General features: G+C 35.3%; 2 protein-coding genes and 1 long non-coding RNA gene across 6 annotated transcripts in view; 2 read left to right on the top strand and 1 right to left on the bottom strand.

The window, feature by feature from the left end:
* Window positions 1-2,590, top strand: part of LOC108739722 (lysine-specific histone demethylase 1 homolog 1) — a 9,343-nt gene extending 6,753 nt beyond the window's left edge. Inside the window, exons 5-7 of the mRNA XM_025977871.1 lie at window positions 5-194; window positions 394-747; window positions 1,469-2,590. Of these exons, the coding sequence (XP_025833656.1) occupies window positions 5-194; window positions 394-747; window positions 1,469-2,429 (1,505 nt within the window). The 3' untranslated portion in view covers window positions 2,430-2,590. The remainder of the gene's footprint in view (window positions 1-4; window positions 195-393; window positions 748-1,468) is intronic.
* A 677-nt stretch (window positions 2,591-3,267) lies between these two features.
* Window positions 3,268-11,935, top strand: part of LOC108739726 — a 50,886-nt gene continuing 42,218 nt past the window's right edge. The window contains exons 1-3 of one of the 2 annotated variants that reach the window (XR_001938222.2): window positions 3,268-3,447; window positions 3,509-3,668; window positions 8,781-8,863. This is a non-coding gene — a long non-coding RNA (uncharacterized LOC108739726). Of the gene's footprint in view, window positions 3,448-3,508; window positions 3,669-8,201; window positions 8,521-8,780; window positions 8,864-11,935 lie in introns of those variants that run through there. The other variant, XR_001938221.1, reaches the window with a different exon arrangement.
* The window catches only part of LOC108739725 (aromatic-L-amino-acid decarboxylase), a 15,085-nt gene continuing 6,901 nt past the window's right edge, over window positions 3,752-11,935 (bottom strand). For all 3 annotated transcript variants that reach the window (XM_025977863.1, XM_025977864.1, XM_025977862.1), the window contains 4 exons: window positions 10,588-10,701; window positions 7,538-7,787; window positions 7,188-7,336; window positions 3,752-5,191 (listed from right to left, as the gene is read on the bottom strand). In XM_025977863.1, coding sequence (XP_025833648.1) covers window positions 4,442-5,191; window positions 7,188-7,336; window positions 7,538-7,787; window positions 10,588-10,701 — 1,263 coding nt within the window. In that variant the 3' untranslated portion in view covers window positions 3,752-4,441. The remainder of the gene's footprint in view (window positions 5,192-7,187; window positions 7,337-7,537; window positions 7,788-10,587; window positions 10,702-11,935) is intronic.

Raw genomic sequence — 11,935 nt, 5'->3', positions numbered from 1 at the left:
GACACTCAAAGATGCGGCGGCTCCGGATCGGAAGAAAACTTTCAAGTGTGTACCATATCCGATTGCATGGTGGATCCATGCAAACCTGAACCTTCAGTAGTAATAGTAGGGGCTGGTGTTGCTGGTTTATCTGCTGCCCATCGACTTCAGCAATGCGGAATTACAAACTTTACCATTTTGGAAGCTACCGATAGGTAACTGGACTACATTGAGTTCTTTTGTCTCTATTTGCAGGATTTTAAGCATTTTGGGATCAAAAAGAGATGTTTGTTTTATCATTGGATCATTAATTTTACATTGAACTATCTATGGAATAAAGTCTAAAATAGTCCAATAATTTATGGTTCAATTCGCCTTGCTAAAATGATTCAGATAATACTTCCTTAATTGCAGACCGGGTGGTCGAATTCATTCCTGTTGGCTGGGTGATGTTATAGCAGAAATGGGTGCACAGTATATTGAAGGGGGTTGTATGGCAAATCCGATTTACAATTTAGCTGCTCAGGAAGGACTTTTGCAACCTCCTCTTGAACGTCCTGATCCCCTGAAGGGTCTGTTCTGCACAAGTGACGGCAGGGCAGTTGACGTTCATATTGCAACGTCCGCATATCATGTTTTTCGTAAAATCGAAAGCGAAGCAGCGGCACTCTTTAGCATGACAGGCGTTGGAAAACAGCATGGATCGCTGATGAATTTCATGACCCTACGAATACAGCAAGAACTTTTAAGATTTCCAGAAGAAGAAAGGTATTACATGATATGATATCCTTTAAAGTGTGCATCGATAGATTAGAACTTACACGAGTTTTCGAAATTTTGAAATTACATATATGAAGTTTTTCAACATATTTCGATAGAGAATTATTTATTGAAAACTGAAAAGGGACGGTGAATTTCTATCTTACTAATTCTGATTGGAATATTCAAGTATGTCCAATATAATCCTCCAGTTTAACTATGAAAATGTCGATTTGTCCCTGCCAGGCAGTTTAACATCTAATTTAATGACACATGCAGATGTACTAAAGGAATATGTATACTGAAACCTCATCAACGATATCTTCTAATCTAATGTTTTGTTTTCATTTGGATTTTATTAAATATTGGTAATCATTTAAAAATAACAACTAGTAACATTACCAGAACTTCTACTACAAAATCATTCAAAATCGAAGAAAAGGTGTGTGCTGTCTGGCGACTCCACCATTTCATTAGTATTCTTTGATAGATTGATAAAGAAATGAAGGAAAAATAAATTTATTATCGTATTTATAATACTTGAGATAATCTTCGCATTTTCCTGAAAGTAGAACATCCTACATCCTTATTTAGGTCTGCCTCTACTTCTTTTAACTCCAGTTTTTGCTTGTTCCCTTCATGCCTGGAAAGGTGCCCTATTTTTATTAACTTCCTTAGCTAACCTTCTCTATCCACAGAGGAAAAGATATTAAAATTAATTTTCTTTTAGGTATGATGTTTCAAGAGTAATGTTTGGGTTATTGACGAATATTCGATCCAGAGTGGGAGAAAGTTTATGCCAAGTGAGCGCCGACAACTACGGGAGCTACGTGGGAATTCCCGGAGGAAAGCTACGTGTTCCACTGGGTTTCGTTGGAGTATTGTCACCGTTGCTCCGAGACCTTCCAGAATGCGCGATCAAATACAACAAACCAGTAGGGTCGATCAGATGGGGTACCATAAGCAACAAATCGGGTGGTCCAAGAGCTGTCGTGATGTGTTGTGATGGCGATCAGTATCACGCCGACTACGTCATCATTACAGTGTCGCTTGGTGTTCTAAAGCAACACGCGGATAAATTGTTTTGTCCTCCGTTATCGGCAGAAAAAATGGAAGCCATTCATAATTTAGGATTCGGACATGTCGACAAAATCTTTTTAGACTATTGCAGACCGTTTTGGGTTTGGAACGAAGGGGGGGTCAAGTTTGCCTGGTCACCTGATGAACAACAATCAAGACAAGACTGGACCAAAGGACTTAGTTCAGTTGAAGAAGTGGAAAATAGCAAACATGTACTGTGCGCGTACGTTTCCGGACCGGAAGCTTTAGAAATGGAAAGGGCTTCCGATGAAGAAGTTGCCGAAGGAGTAACTCGTGTTCTGAGGCAGTTCACTGGAGACGCTTCTTTACCATTTCCTAGTACCATTCTACGATCAAAATGGAGCTGTGACCCTTACTTTTGTGGAGCAGTTAGTTACATGAGCTTGACCTCCTGTGTTGGTCATCAGTGTGATTTGTCGACTCCTCTTCCCGGCCCTTGTGAACCTGTACCTCCTATTTTGTTGTTTGCTGGGGAGGCTACCTGTACGGGGCACTTTTCGACAGTACACGGGGCTAGATTAAGCGGAATTAGGGAAGCCGAGCGTATTTTGAAATTGACAAGGGAGTATGGCGGTCCGCCGAAATGCTGAATTTAATTTACAGTTACATTACAGGCACATTTCGATCAGCAAAATAATATTACCGTCAGTAATAGTTTAAACTCTATACTGTAATATGATTTATTCGTGTATTTTTTTTAGTTTACCTACCTGATATGTCACAAATAAAATTATTGTTATGTATCGAGTTTACTAATATTAATACACAAATTGATCTGCAGCCATATTTCTCTTGTCGATGTAAACATGATGATACTAAAAAATAAATTTCGAGTACTTGTTTGGGTAGTATAGAAGACAAACAAACAATATTGAAAGATATTAAGTTTCATGTTTCTTTAAAAATGTGATGGTTCAAATTTAAATAAATTTCTAACAAATAAAATTGACGGATTGAAAGAAATATGAGTAATAAAAAGACTGACATTGTTTTACGAAACATGTTTATTGTCTCAACTCGTATGGACTATTATCAAGAAAAGGTTTGATGTCGACGAAGCATCATGATCGCAATGCTGATTGTGATACCTGTTTAATTTTCACAAATTTCTAACTCCGCCATTGCACAACGAATTAGATTTTCTGCGATGAAGCTACAATTAAGCTCATAATCCACGATCCAACATGAGAGCCAGTGAAGATTATGGTGCATTGTCAAAACTATTATTGGATATTGGAAATGGCAAATATCCATTTCATCAAGAAATAGGAGTAGATCTCATTCAAATTCCGTAGTATAAGATTATTGACTTGACTTCGATTTTAGAAATATTATGGATTCACTAAATTCCGAAGAAATCTTCGACGGAGCAATACTAATCTCCAAAATGAATTATTTGGCAGCAATTAACGAATAGGTCCTTAATAAACTGATAAAATGAAGCACAAATCTACTTGCAACATCCTGAACAACTTGAGCAACTGCCACATGAAGAGTGACAAATTGGTAAAGACTTTTACGACCAATAGGTGAACTAATGTCGTCCTGATTTAGGTCTAAAGGTTGTCGTCGATTGGAGTTCCTTCTTAACGTTTCTTAGCACGAGTGGTAAGCATCTTCAGCGATCCTTCCATCTGGTCACAATTTTTAATATTTTTTATGTTTCCAGGGTTATCTTCACTGCCTTTCACTAATAGCAAAAACAATTCGGAATAGACAAAGGACGTAGCCAACATATTAAACGCGACATTTACAAGATACTCACCAGAACTTCCCCCATTTACAGGCCCTTAAAACATGCTTGTTTTTGTAAATAAAACACTTCATAGGTAAGATTTTCCTTCTTCATTCTTTGATCTATTTTTTTTTTTACTGACGAAGATTATGAATTAAAACAATTTATGCATTTGCATTCGTCAACAACATTTATTTGTATACATATACATATATTATTAATGTACATATATGCAGTAGTACAATCGTTTACATATATCACATGCCAATAACGAAATGGTCCCTATTACAGACGCATATGTAAATATGCACACATACGTATATAATTAGCAACATTAATTAGACTCGTAGGAAGCGAACAACAGCAACAACGTGGTCCCACATTGGTCATTAAATGGATTCAAAATCTGTACAATTCTAAGTGCCTAACAATATTTTATACTGATAGTGACCTTCAGAGGTCAGGAACGTACGAAGCCCAATACCAACAATAGATGTTTTGACAATTAGAAATAAGTAAAGTTGAAATTAAAGGACCAAGACTACAATTACATTATCAAAGTTGAAACTTACCTCGTTGATCTGAAATAGTTTATGTTTTACTCATTTTAATGAGAAAAATCTAAATTATTAAAAAGAATTTTAAATTAGGATTAATTGCATATAAAAGGATTAAGGGTCAGGAGACCTAACCAAAAGAAAGATTGAATGGTCTAGATGTTTCAATTAGTCTTGTTTCTGCTCATTGGTAAATACAAACAAAAAAGTATTATCAAAACAGTCGTATTGTGGTCTGATTGTCCTTTATGTATCATAAATCGTGTCATAATAATTTAATTTAAATAAACAAATGGACTATGATATAATTCTAGTGGATACCATTAACGCCATTCGTAACCGATCCATTCAAAGATAATACTTCATCGGTAGACGCCTTGATTTCGTTCCATGAAAGATTTACATCTTCCTCTTCGGTATATTTCGAACATATCACGAACCTTAAGAAGTAAACGTCACGTATTTTCGAGGGTACCATATGTATCAGCCCCCTTCCGTTGATCTTCTTCAACAAGGCCTCGTTAATCTCATTGCTACCCTTCAATCTAAAGCAAACGACTCCTAAAACGACTTTTTCGGTGATTTCAAATCGACTGTCGGTGTTTACGAGTGACTCAAAGTGGTGTGCCAGGGAGACCTGCTTCCTAATGTGCTTCTGAAGATTTTCAACTCCGAAAAGCCGAAGAACGAACCATATCTTCAAAGCACGAAATCTTCTACCCAGTGGAATTTGCCAGTGGCGGTAATCCGGTGCAGCACCTTGATGGTCATGCTTTAGGTAGACGGGATCGACATTGAACGCGTTAACAACCCAGTTTGGGTTCTTGAGCCAAAGAGCGGAGCAGTCGAAGTTCACCAACATCCACTTGTGGGGGTTGAAATTGAATGATTCGGCTCTCTCAACGCCCTTCATTAAATAACGGAATTCTGGACATATGAAGGCTGATCCGGCATACGCAGCATCGACGTGAAGCCATATATCGTATTTATTGCAAACTGGTCCCATTTCGTCCAAACGGTCAAAGGTGCAAGAAGATGTTGTGCCCAAAGTGGCTACTACCTGAGAAATTTATTTCCGTATTTGGACAAATAAAAACGAGTTATTGTGAAGATACGCAAGAATATAAGAACAGAGGCTTTCACGGACGAAATCCGTAGTAGAATGAAGATTCGGGCTTTAGGGCCGTGGTCTAAGTGAACTATTCTGTCCAGACGTTTCGTCAGCTACTGTGACTGACATCTTCGACTGGATGATCCCAGTCACTGTCGCGACTTCGATATATAATCTACGTTCACGTTGTCAACGCAGCACCACCACTGAGGATGTCAGCCGCAGTAGCTGATGAAACGTCTGGTCAGAATAGTTCACTTAGAACACGGCCCTATAGCCAGAATCTTCATTCTGCTATGGATTCCGACCGTGAAAGNGTCTATCGTAGGACATAATTGAAATCTATTCGTTATTAGTTATTGTTTTATTAGTCCTGTCCAAGTAGTCGGCTCCAAAACGTAATGGATAGAAAAGGATAGGTGGAAAACGCTAGGGAAGTCAGCAAGGAGAAGGAGAGAACGGAGAGACACTTTGACACACGAAGGGCTAACATACAAGAACTTAAAACCTCTTAATAGAAATTTTACGTCCTTAAAAGTTTCCGTCGTCATAAGTATAATTTTAAAGTAGGTACCTAATACAAAAATAATTGTAACAAGGAATGTTTAGTTTTTTATGATTTCCATTCGCTCAATTTTCGGGAAATGCATATTGATTAATCCACTTTCATATACCCGTACCAGAATGCCTTGAATATTAGTTTATTTCCATCATAAGTTCCATTACTTCACTGTAGTTTCGTAAAATCATTACCAAATTTATATAAATACAACTTTATTTACATATATTTGAAAGATACAGATGTGTTGAAGATAGAAACTTCTATTTGTTCGAAAACTTTAACGAAATTAAGCGGAGTATACCTCAAATAATTTTGTATAGGTACATCACGAAAAGTTTTGGAAAACAAATTTTTATTCTTTCTTTGAGGCTGTCAATTACTGTTCAGAACCATCAGAAACTTTATTACCTACTAGTTTACTCCTTTTTGCAATTTTTTACTATAATTTGCATCAATATAGAAAGGCATGTATGAGCCAAGCGAATAGAAGTGCGAAACATAATTTTTATTTTGAAATTTTGACTTGCAACTCCAAAGAACATGAACAAAGTGAGTGTTGTCGAACTCTCTTTTATTAGCACGGTTGAACCAAACCTAATCTAATTCTATCCCAAACTTAAATCCTAAGTCATTTGAAACGCAGACAGAAATCGTCACAACATTGATAGGTAACTGAATACATTACGTAAACATTTTCAGTTTAAAGTCAACATTTCCAGATTCAAGTCGATATTTTGAGTTCCATGTCGAAATTTCGAGTTATGGATCAAAAGGACCCCGCTAGATCCTTACGGAAAATGGCCCACTGTCAAACTCTTTAAAACTTTGGATTCTGGTAGTTAAATTAAAAGTTTCATTGGGCTTTATGTCGTAAAAAGTCATCATTTTGAGATATAGTTCTTCCTAATTGCATCTTGGACGTCCTTACGGAAACATGGTACTTTAAGGGACCTTATTTCAAAAAGAAAAGAGTTTTTTCAACTTAGCACCCATTGAATCTTTTGATCTACAAGTAGAGGACTACCAGAATCCAAAAGTTTGACACAGAATCGTTTTGAGCTAGGATCTAACGGGGTCCTTTAAAAAAAGTTATCTTTGACTCGAGTACAATGTACATATTGTTTGCGCGAATGTCTGCTCTTAATGTTGCAAATACAATAAAAAAAAAACAATAAAAATAAAATGAATGTAAAGTAAATTCATGGTCCATAACAAACGAACGGTCTGATGCAATTTTAACATACAGTTTCGGTCTGTTAACTAACCAGTTACTAGGATTGTTCACGAGCACATAGTTAAGGTAGTGATGGCAAAATTCTCGAGGCCAAAATAGCAATAGCACAAAAAGTGAATGTTGAAAGCAAAGAATAGTAAGTGACTTACATAAAAGGGTATAAGGCCAGCTTCAATGTCTTTCTTGATGGCCTCTTCCAGCGTACTGCCTTCGACCTCGTTTTTATCGTTTGTTTGCAAAGATCGCATTTTAACACCTCCCAAAAGGCCAGCACGTTCTACCGAAGAATGAGATTGAACTAAAAAAAAATAGAATACAATTAATTTATTGTACAAGTGGAACTAGGGATGAATGGAATTAACTTTTGTCTATTGTAGAACTGAAATTTCATTTATAGAGTTGATCTTTTGTAGAACTATGAAGTGATTGATTTGGGTGATTAAATTTTTTTTTGTTCAAGAAAAGTGTCGTTAAATCGATTTTAAAGATGGCAATTTACCTGAACAATATGCGACTAGTTTAGAAATAACATCAGACTCGGACATATCCGGTTTTTCTTTTTTCATTTTGGCAACCGTACGTGCTTTAGCTCCAAGAAGACAAACTAAAGTGGCTTCACTAGCGGTACCCTGGATGACACCGCCGCCTTTTCCTCCAGAACAAGCCAGGAACTCGGGCGGCAAATCGAGCATTTTTCCAAGCCAGTCTAACATCACAACTTCAAGTTCAGTGCATGCAGGACTGGCTATCTGTAATTCAATATGAATTTAAAATTCTTCAATAATTCTGGAAGAAGTTTGCGAACGTAATATTCTACAATTTTGAATAGGAAAATTTCATTAAGTTTTTAACCCGGGATTGTTTTCATATTTTTATATATTTATCTGAAAACAATGTTAGCATGGAATTTGTATTCGTTTTCCAGAAAATTAATCTACGTCAGAGACAAAGGGTGGCTTTATGACACTACCATGATGAATAATTCCCGGGTAATTTCCCGTAGGAGCGAATTAGATACGAACAGTAACCCATTGTAAAGTTTTTGACATTTAAATTAATCAGTTACGTAGATTCATAAATGGTTAATTAATATAGTATACAATAATAAGCAAAACAGACTAGTACTACTGTTCGTTTTTATTTCAAAATAACTTGTCAAATTCTTAAATCAACTTTTCTCCATTATTAACCGTTTTGGAATTTTAGGTGTTATTTCTAATAAACCTACAGTTTTATTCAGTCTGTATTTAGGCATATTCGACGTAAATAAATTCTAATAATAGATGTACAAGTTGCTGTCGTTGAAGAAGCAAGTGTAAACACCATAAAAAAGCAGCTTATTTCTTGAGATGGACAAAAAACTTATCACGATGTTAGTCATTCAGTTTACGAAAACAACTCGAGCGGTGCAGTGTTGTGTGCTTTCGAACTTTTTAGTGAAGTTAAATAATTATGAAGAAACGAATAATTATCTATTACTAGGTAAATTTTTCTAATTGTATTTATCAAATTACTCAATTGAATGGTTTAAAGTAGCTAACAAATAATATAATAAATAACAATGCCATCATTTCTTGGTGAAACATCTTAACTCGGTAGATGGAAAAATAAAAGTACTATATGAATTGTTTCACACCTTTTTATCAGAAAAGTTTAAGCATATTTTAAGGTATTTTCAAGAGTGATATTGTATTCTATTGCTGCATTGCTACTTTAAGTAATAACATCATTTTTTTTTTAAGATTTCGAGCATCCAAGGGGAGAAACAGGAACCTAAATGGGATCTCGTCCATCTGGTCACCTACCCAGGCTGAATTAAATAAAGGTAGACAGTAAAATGTACTAATTTTGCGATTTTTATAAAATTTCTGCATCTCGAACAATATCTACCTTTTTAACACAATAAATAATTCCCTAAATCCCGCGGGCTATTACATGAGTTGCATGGTAAACCGCAACATAATGTATTTTTAACAGCTGATATGTGATTTTGGCACATATATATTATATTTCCATTATATACATATTTATCATGTTCCTTTCAAAATAAATTCGAAAAAGTCATCCATCTCAAAGATCCATTAGTTTCCACGTAGTCGAATCAAGATGAGTTACAGACGAGTCAAATTAAAATATCGGAAAAAGTAAATGTTATCCAGGGTAAGACCTATCTAAAAGTTTCGAGAAAGGTATGTAAATCAAGGATATCTGCGAACTATCCAAAAATTTTAGTTGGAATTGTTGCTAAATTGCGTCTAAAAACACGCGAAAGACGTTTTTCGCTGATAACAAAAAACTATAAATTCTACAGAAAAAAGTTACAACACAGTATTCTAAAAAATGGATGCTTCAATCCTCACTGGATAGTCCGAATTGACAGATACATACATTAGATCACAGTTACATTTTGTTGGATTTTTGGTCTCTTTAACGTTTTAGAGCTTTTCCTTTGCAATCAGTGATTCGCTATCAATCTCATACATAATTCGTAAGGTTTTAATCATAACTATTGTTGCCGTTTTACTTGTGATCATCTGTTAATCTCTGCATATTAGGGTTAGACTACTGATCTTCCTGAATCTTTTTTCTCTGTGAACCCCTAGAATTGCTTCTACAGACAGGGTGTTGTTCGGAGCGACTCTGCTTACGTTTCTCAATCGTCTATCATGTCTACAGTAATATATTCCACATTATAACGAAGTGAAATTTGCTTATTGGTTTATTTCTATGTAAGGGGAAAGTCTGGAACTATTAAGCCAATTCCAACAATTTTTCTACCAATAGAGAGTCACAATTGTTTACTTATAAAATTAAAATTTGTTTCTAAAATGTGGGCAAATGGAGAGTAGATTTCAGACTTGTAAAGTCAGTTTAGTAACACTATAGGCATATTATTTTGAAGAAATGACGATCAAAATACGTAAAATTTGTTTTCTGACTTTGAGCAGTAAGTCAAAACTAAAAACTATGATAAAAATTGACATAGGATGATAAGTTAAGGATGTGGGATGTTCTAGTTTTAAGGAAGATTAGCTCAGGGTAGAAAAGAGTGGGAATGCGTGTCCAACCAGTCTTAAGACTGGCGACCCTTTGATGATGATCATGAAGATGATGAATGATAAAAATATGTAAAATTTGTTCTGACTATGACCAGTGAGTCAAAACTAAAAACTATAATGATAATGCTGATGATGAACGACAAACTTAGACATAAAATGGTAAGTTAAGGATGTAGGATGTTGTAGTTTTAGGGATAATTAGCCAAGGACAGGAAAGAGTGGAAATGCGTGTCCAACCAGTCTTAGGACTGACAACCCTTTAATGATAATGATGAATGATACAAATACGTAATGTTTAATGGATAAATATCAATCGCAAGAAATTGTGATGTACATATGTACATACTGGAAACTTTTTGCAACTAGAAAATTTACCGATGACATATTGTAGAATCTCCAACACATGACTCAATCTCGTGACCAATCGCATTTGATAAAATTGTTTTGTTTAACGGTCTACATAGTCTAGATTTTTATTCTAATCACTTACCCAAGTAAAGCCGATGCAGGCAATAGCTCCACTTAAAATGTCAGCCACTATGGCCGGATAAGAATTAGCAGTCGGAAAATATGCGTGAAAACGCGGGGAATGCCAATGCGTTACCTGAAAACAGTTAATTAGATACTTATTGTAACAGAAGCCTTCCTCTTATAAAGTGTAATTGACGTGTTTATCAAGGTTATTGCACATATTAATACATATTTACATAATTAATTCGCTTCATTTGTCTTAGACTATCATATGTTTTAATTTATGCAATTTTTTATTATTAATTATAAATAAAACAGTCCAGTTCATTCAACGATTTATTACTAGAAGAAGTCGCCAATTTTTTAATATCTAGGACGTTAAGTATTATTAGATAACTCGAGGCAAAATGAGCTGTAGAAACATAAAACAAAGAATAGTGCAGGGTCGAGTTACTTTTAACGAAACGAAATCACTTTTATACCAGTTAAGACTAGCTAAAGACATGTTAAAAGCAAAAACAGGACTAAAGACGGGAGAGAGCAAACGAAGAAGTTCAGTAAAAGTTCCTTATTCACGGTTTCCTTATTCGCGGTTGCAATCGGTAAACAGAAAAGGATTAGATGTAATTTATTAAGGGGATTGACCGCAATAGACTGCTCGTGCCTAGTGTGAATTTTCCGGAAAACATGGGTTTCTATTCTAAACATTGTAATTTAACGCTGCGAGATAAATATCTGATTTTTTGTATGGTAATAGACAAAGGTTCACACTAACTCGGTACATTTTTAGTTTTCAATAATATGGTCATTAATAGCTTTTACAAGTGCTTAAAGTTGATGCTTCTTGTAGGACTCGCATTTTCAATAGAAATTAAAAAATTAAAAAATGCCCTTCGACAAGCTATAGAACAAACCTTTATCTATCTTACTACAAAATTTCAAACCTCTGTTCCAAATATTAAACTCATGATATCTAGAACCGATAAGCATGTTATTACTCTGTGGCGCGTGTACCACTGAATCCCCTCAATGTATTGGGATCTTTTGAGTAAACAAGGGTTCGGTCTTATTTTTCAACGTATCAGCATCTTTTGATTGCTATTGGCTCGTGCCGAGGCGACTGTTATAATAGATGTAACCGAGTGGATTAATTTCAAAATTCAAAAGAAGAAAAAGTCACAAAATTTTTTAAACTCTTGCCTAAAGCTGATTATAACGATTAATTTTAATTGCGAATTTATCAATACATTGATTTTATTTTGATACATATTGGTTTTATTTTGGAACCTTAGAACGTATCCCCTATGATTCCATACTAATTACCATTCCATATCCACGGTTTCTGTATTCGCGGCATATTTATGGAA

This window comes from Agrilus planipennis, unplaced genomic scaffold, assembly GCF_000699045.2.
Source record: "Agrilus planipennis isolate EAB-ADULT unplaced genomic scaffold, Apla_2.0 scaffold240, whole genome shotgun sequence".
Lineage (NCBI taxonomy): Eukaryota > Metazoa > Arthropoda > Insecta > Coleoptera > Buprestidae > Agrilus > Agrilus planipennis.
The sequence above is the reverse complement of the archived record's forward strand: the minus strand, read 5'-3'. Positions and strand labels throughout refer to the sequence as shown.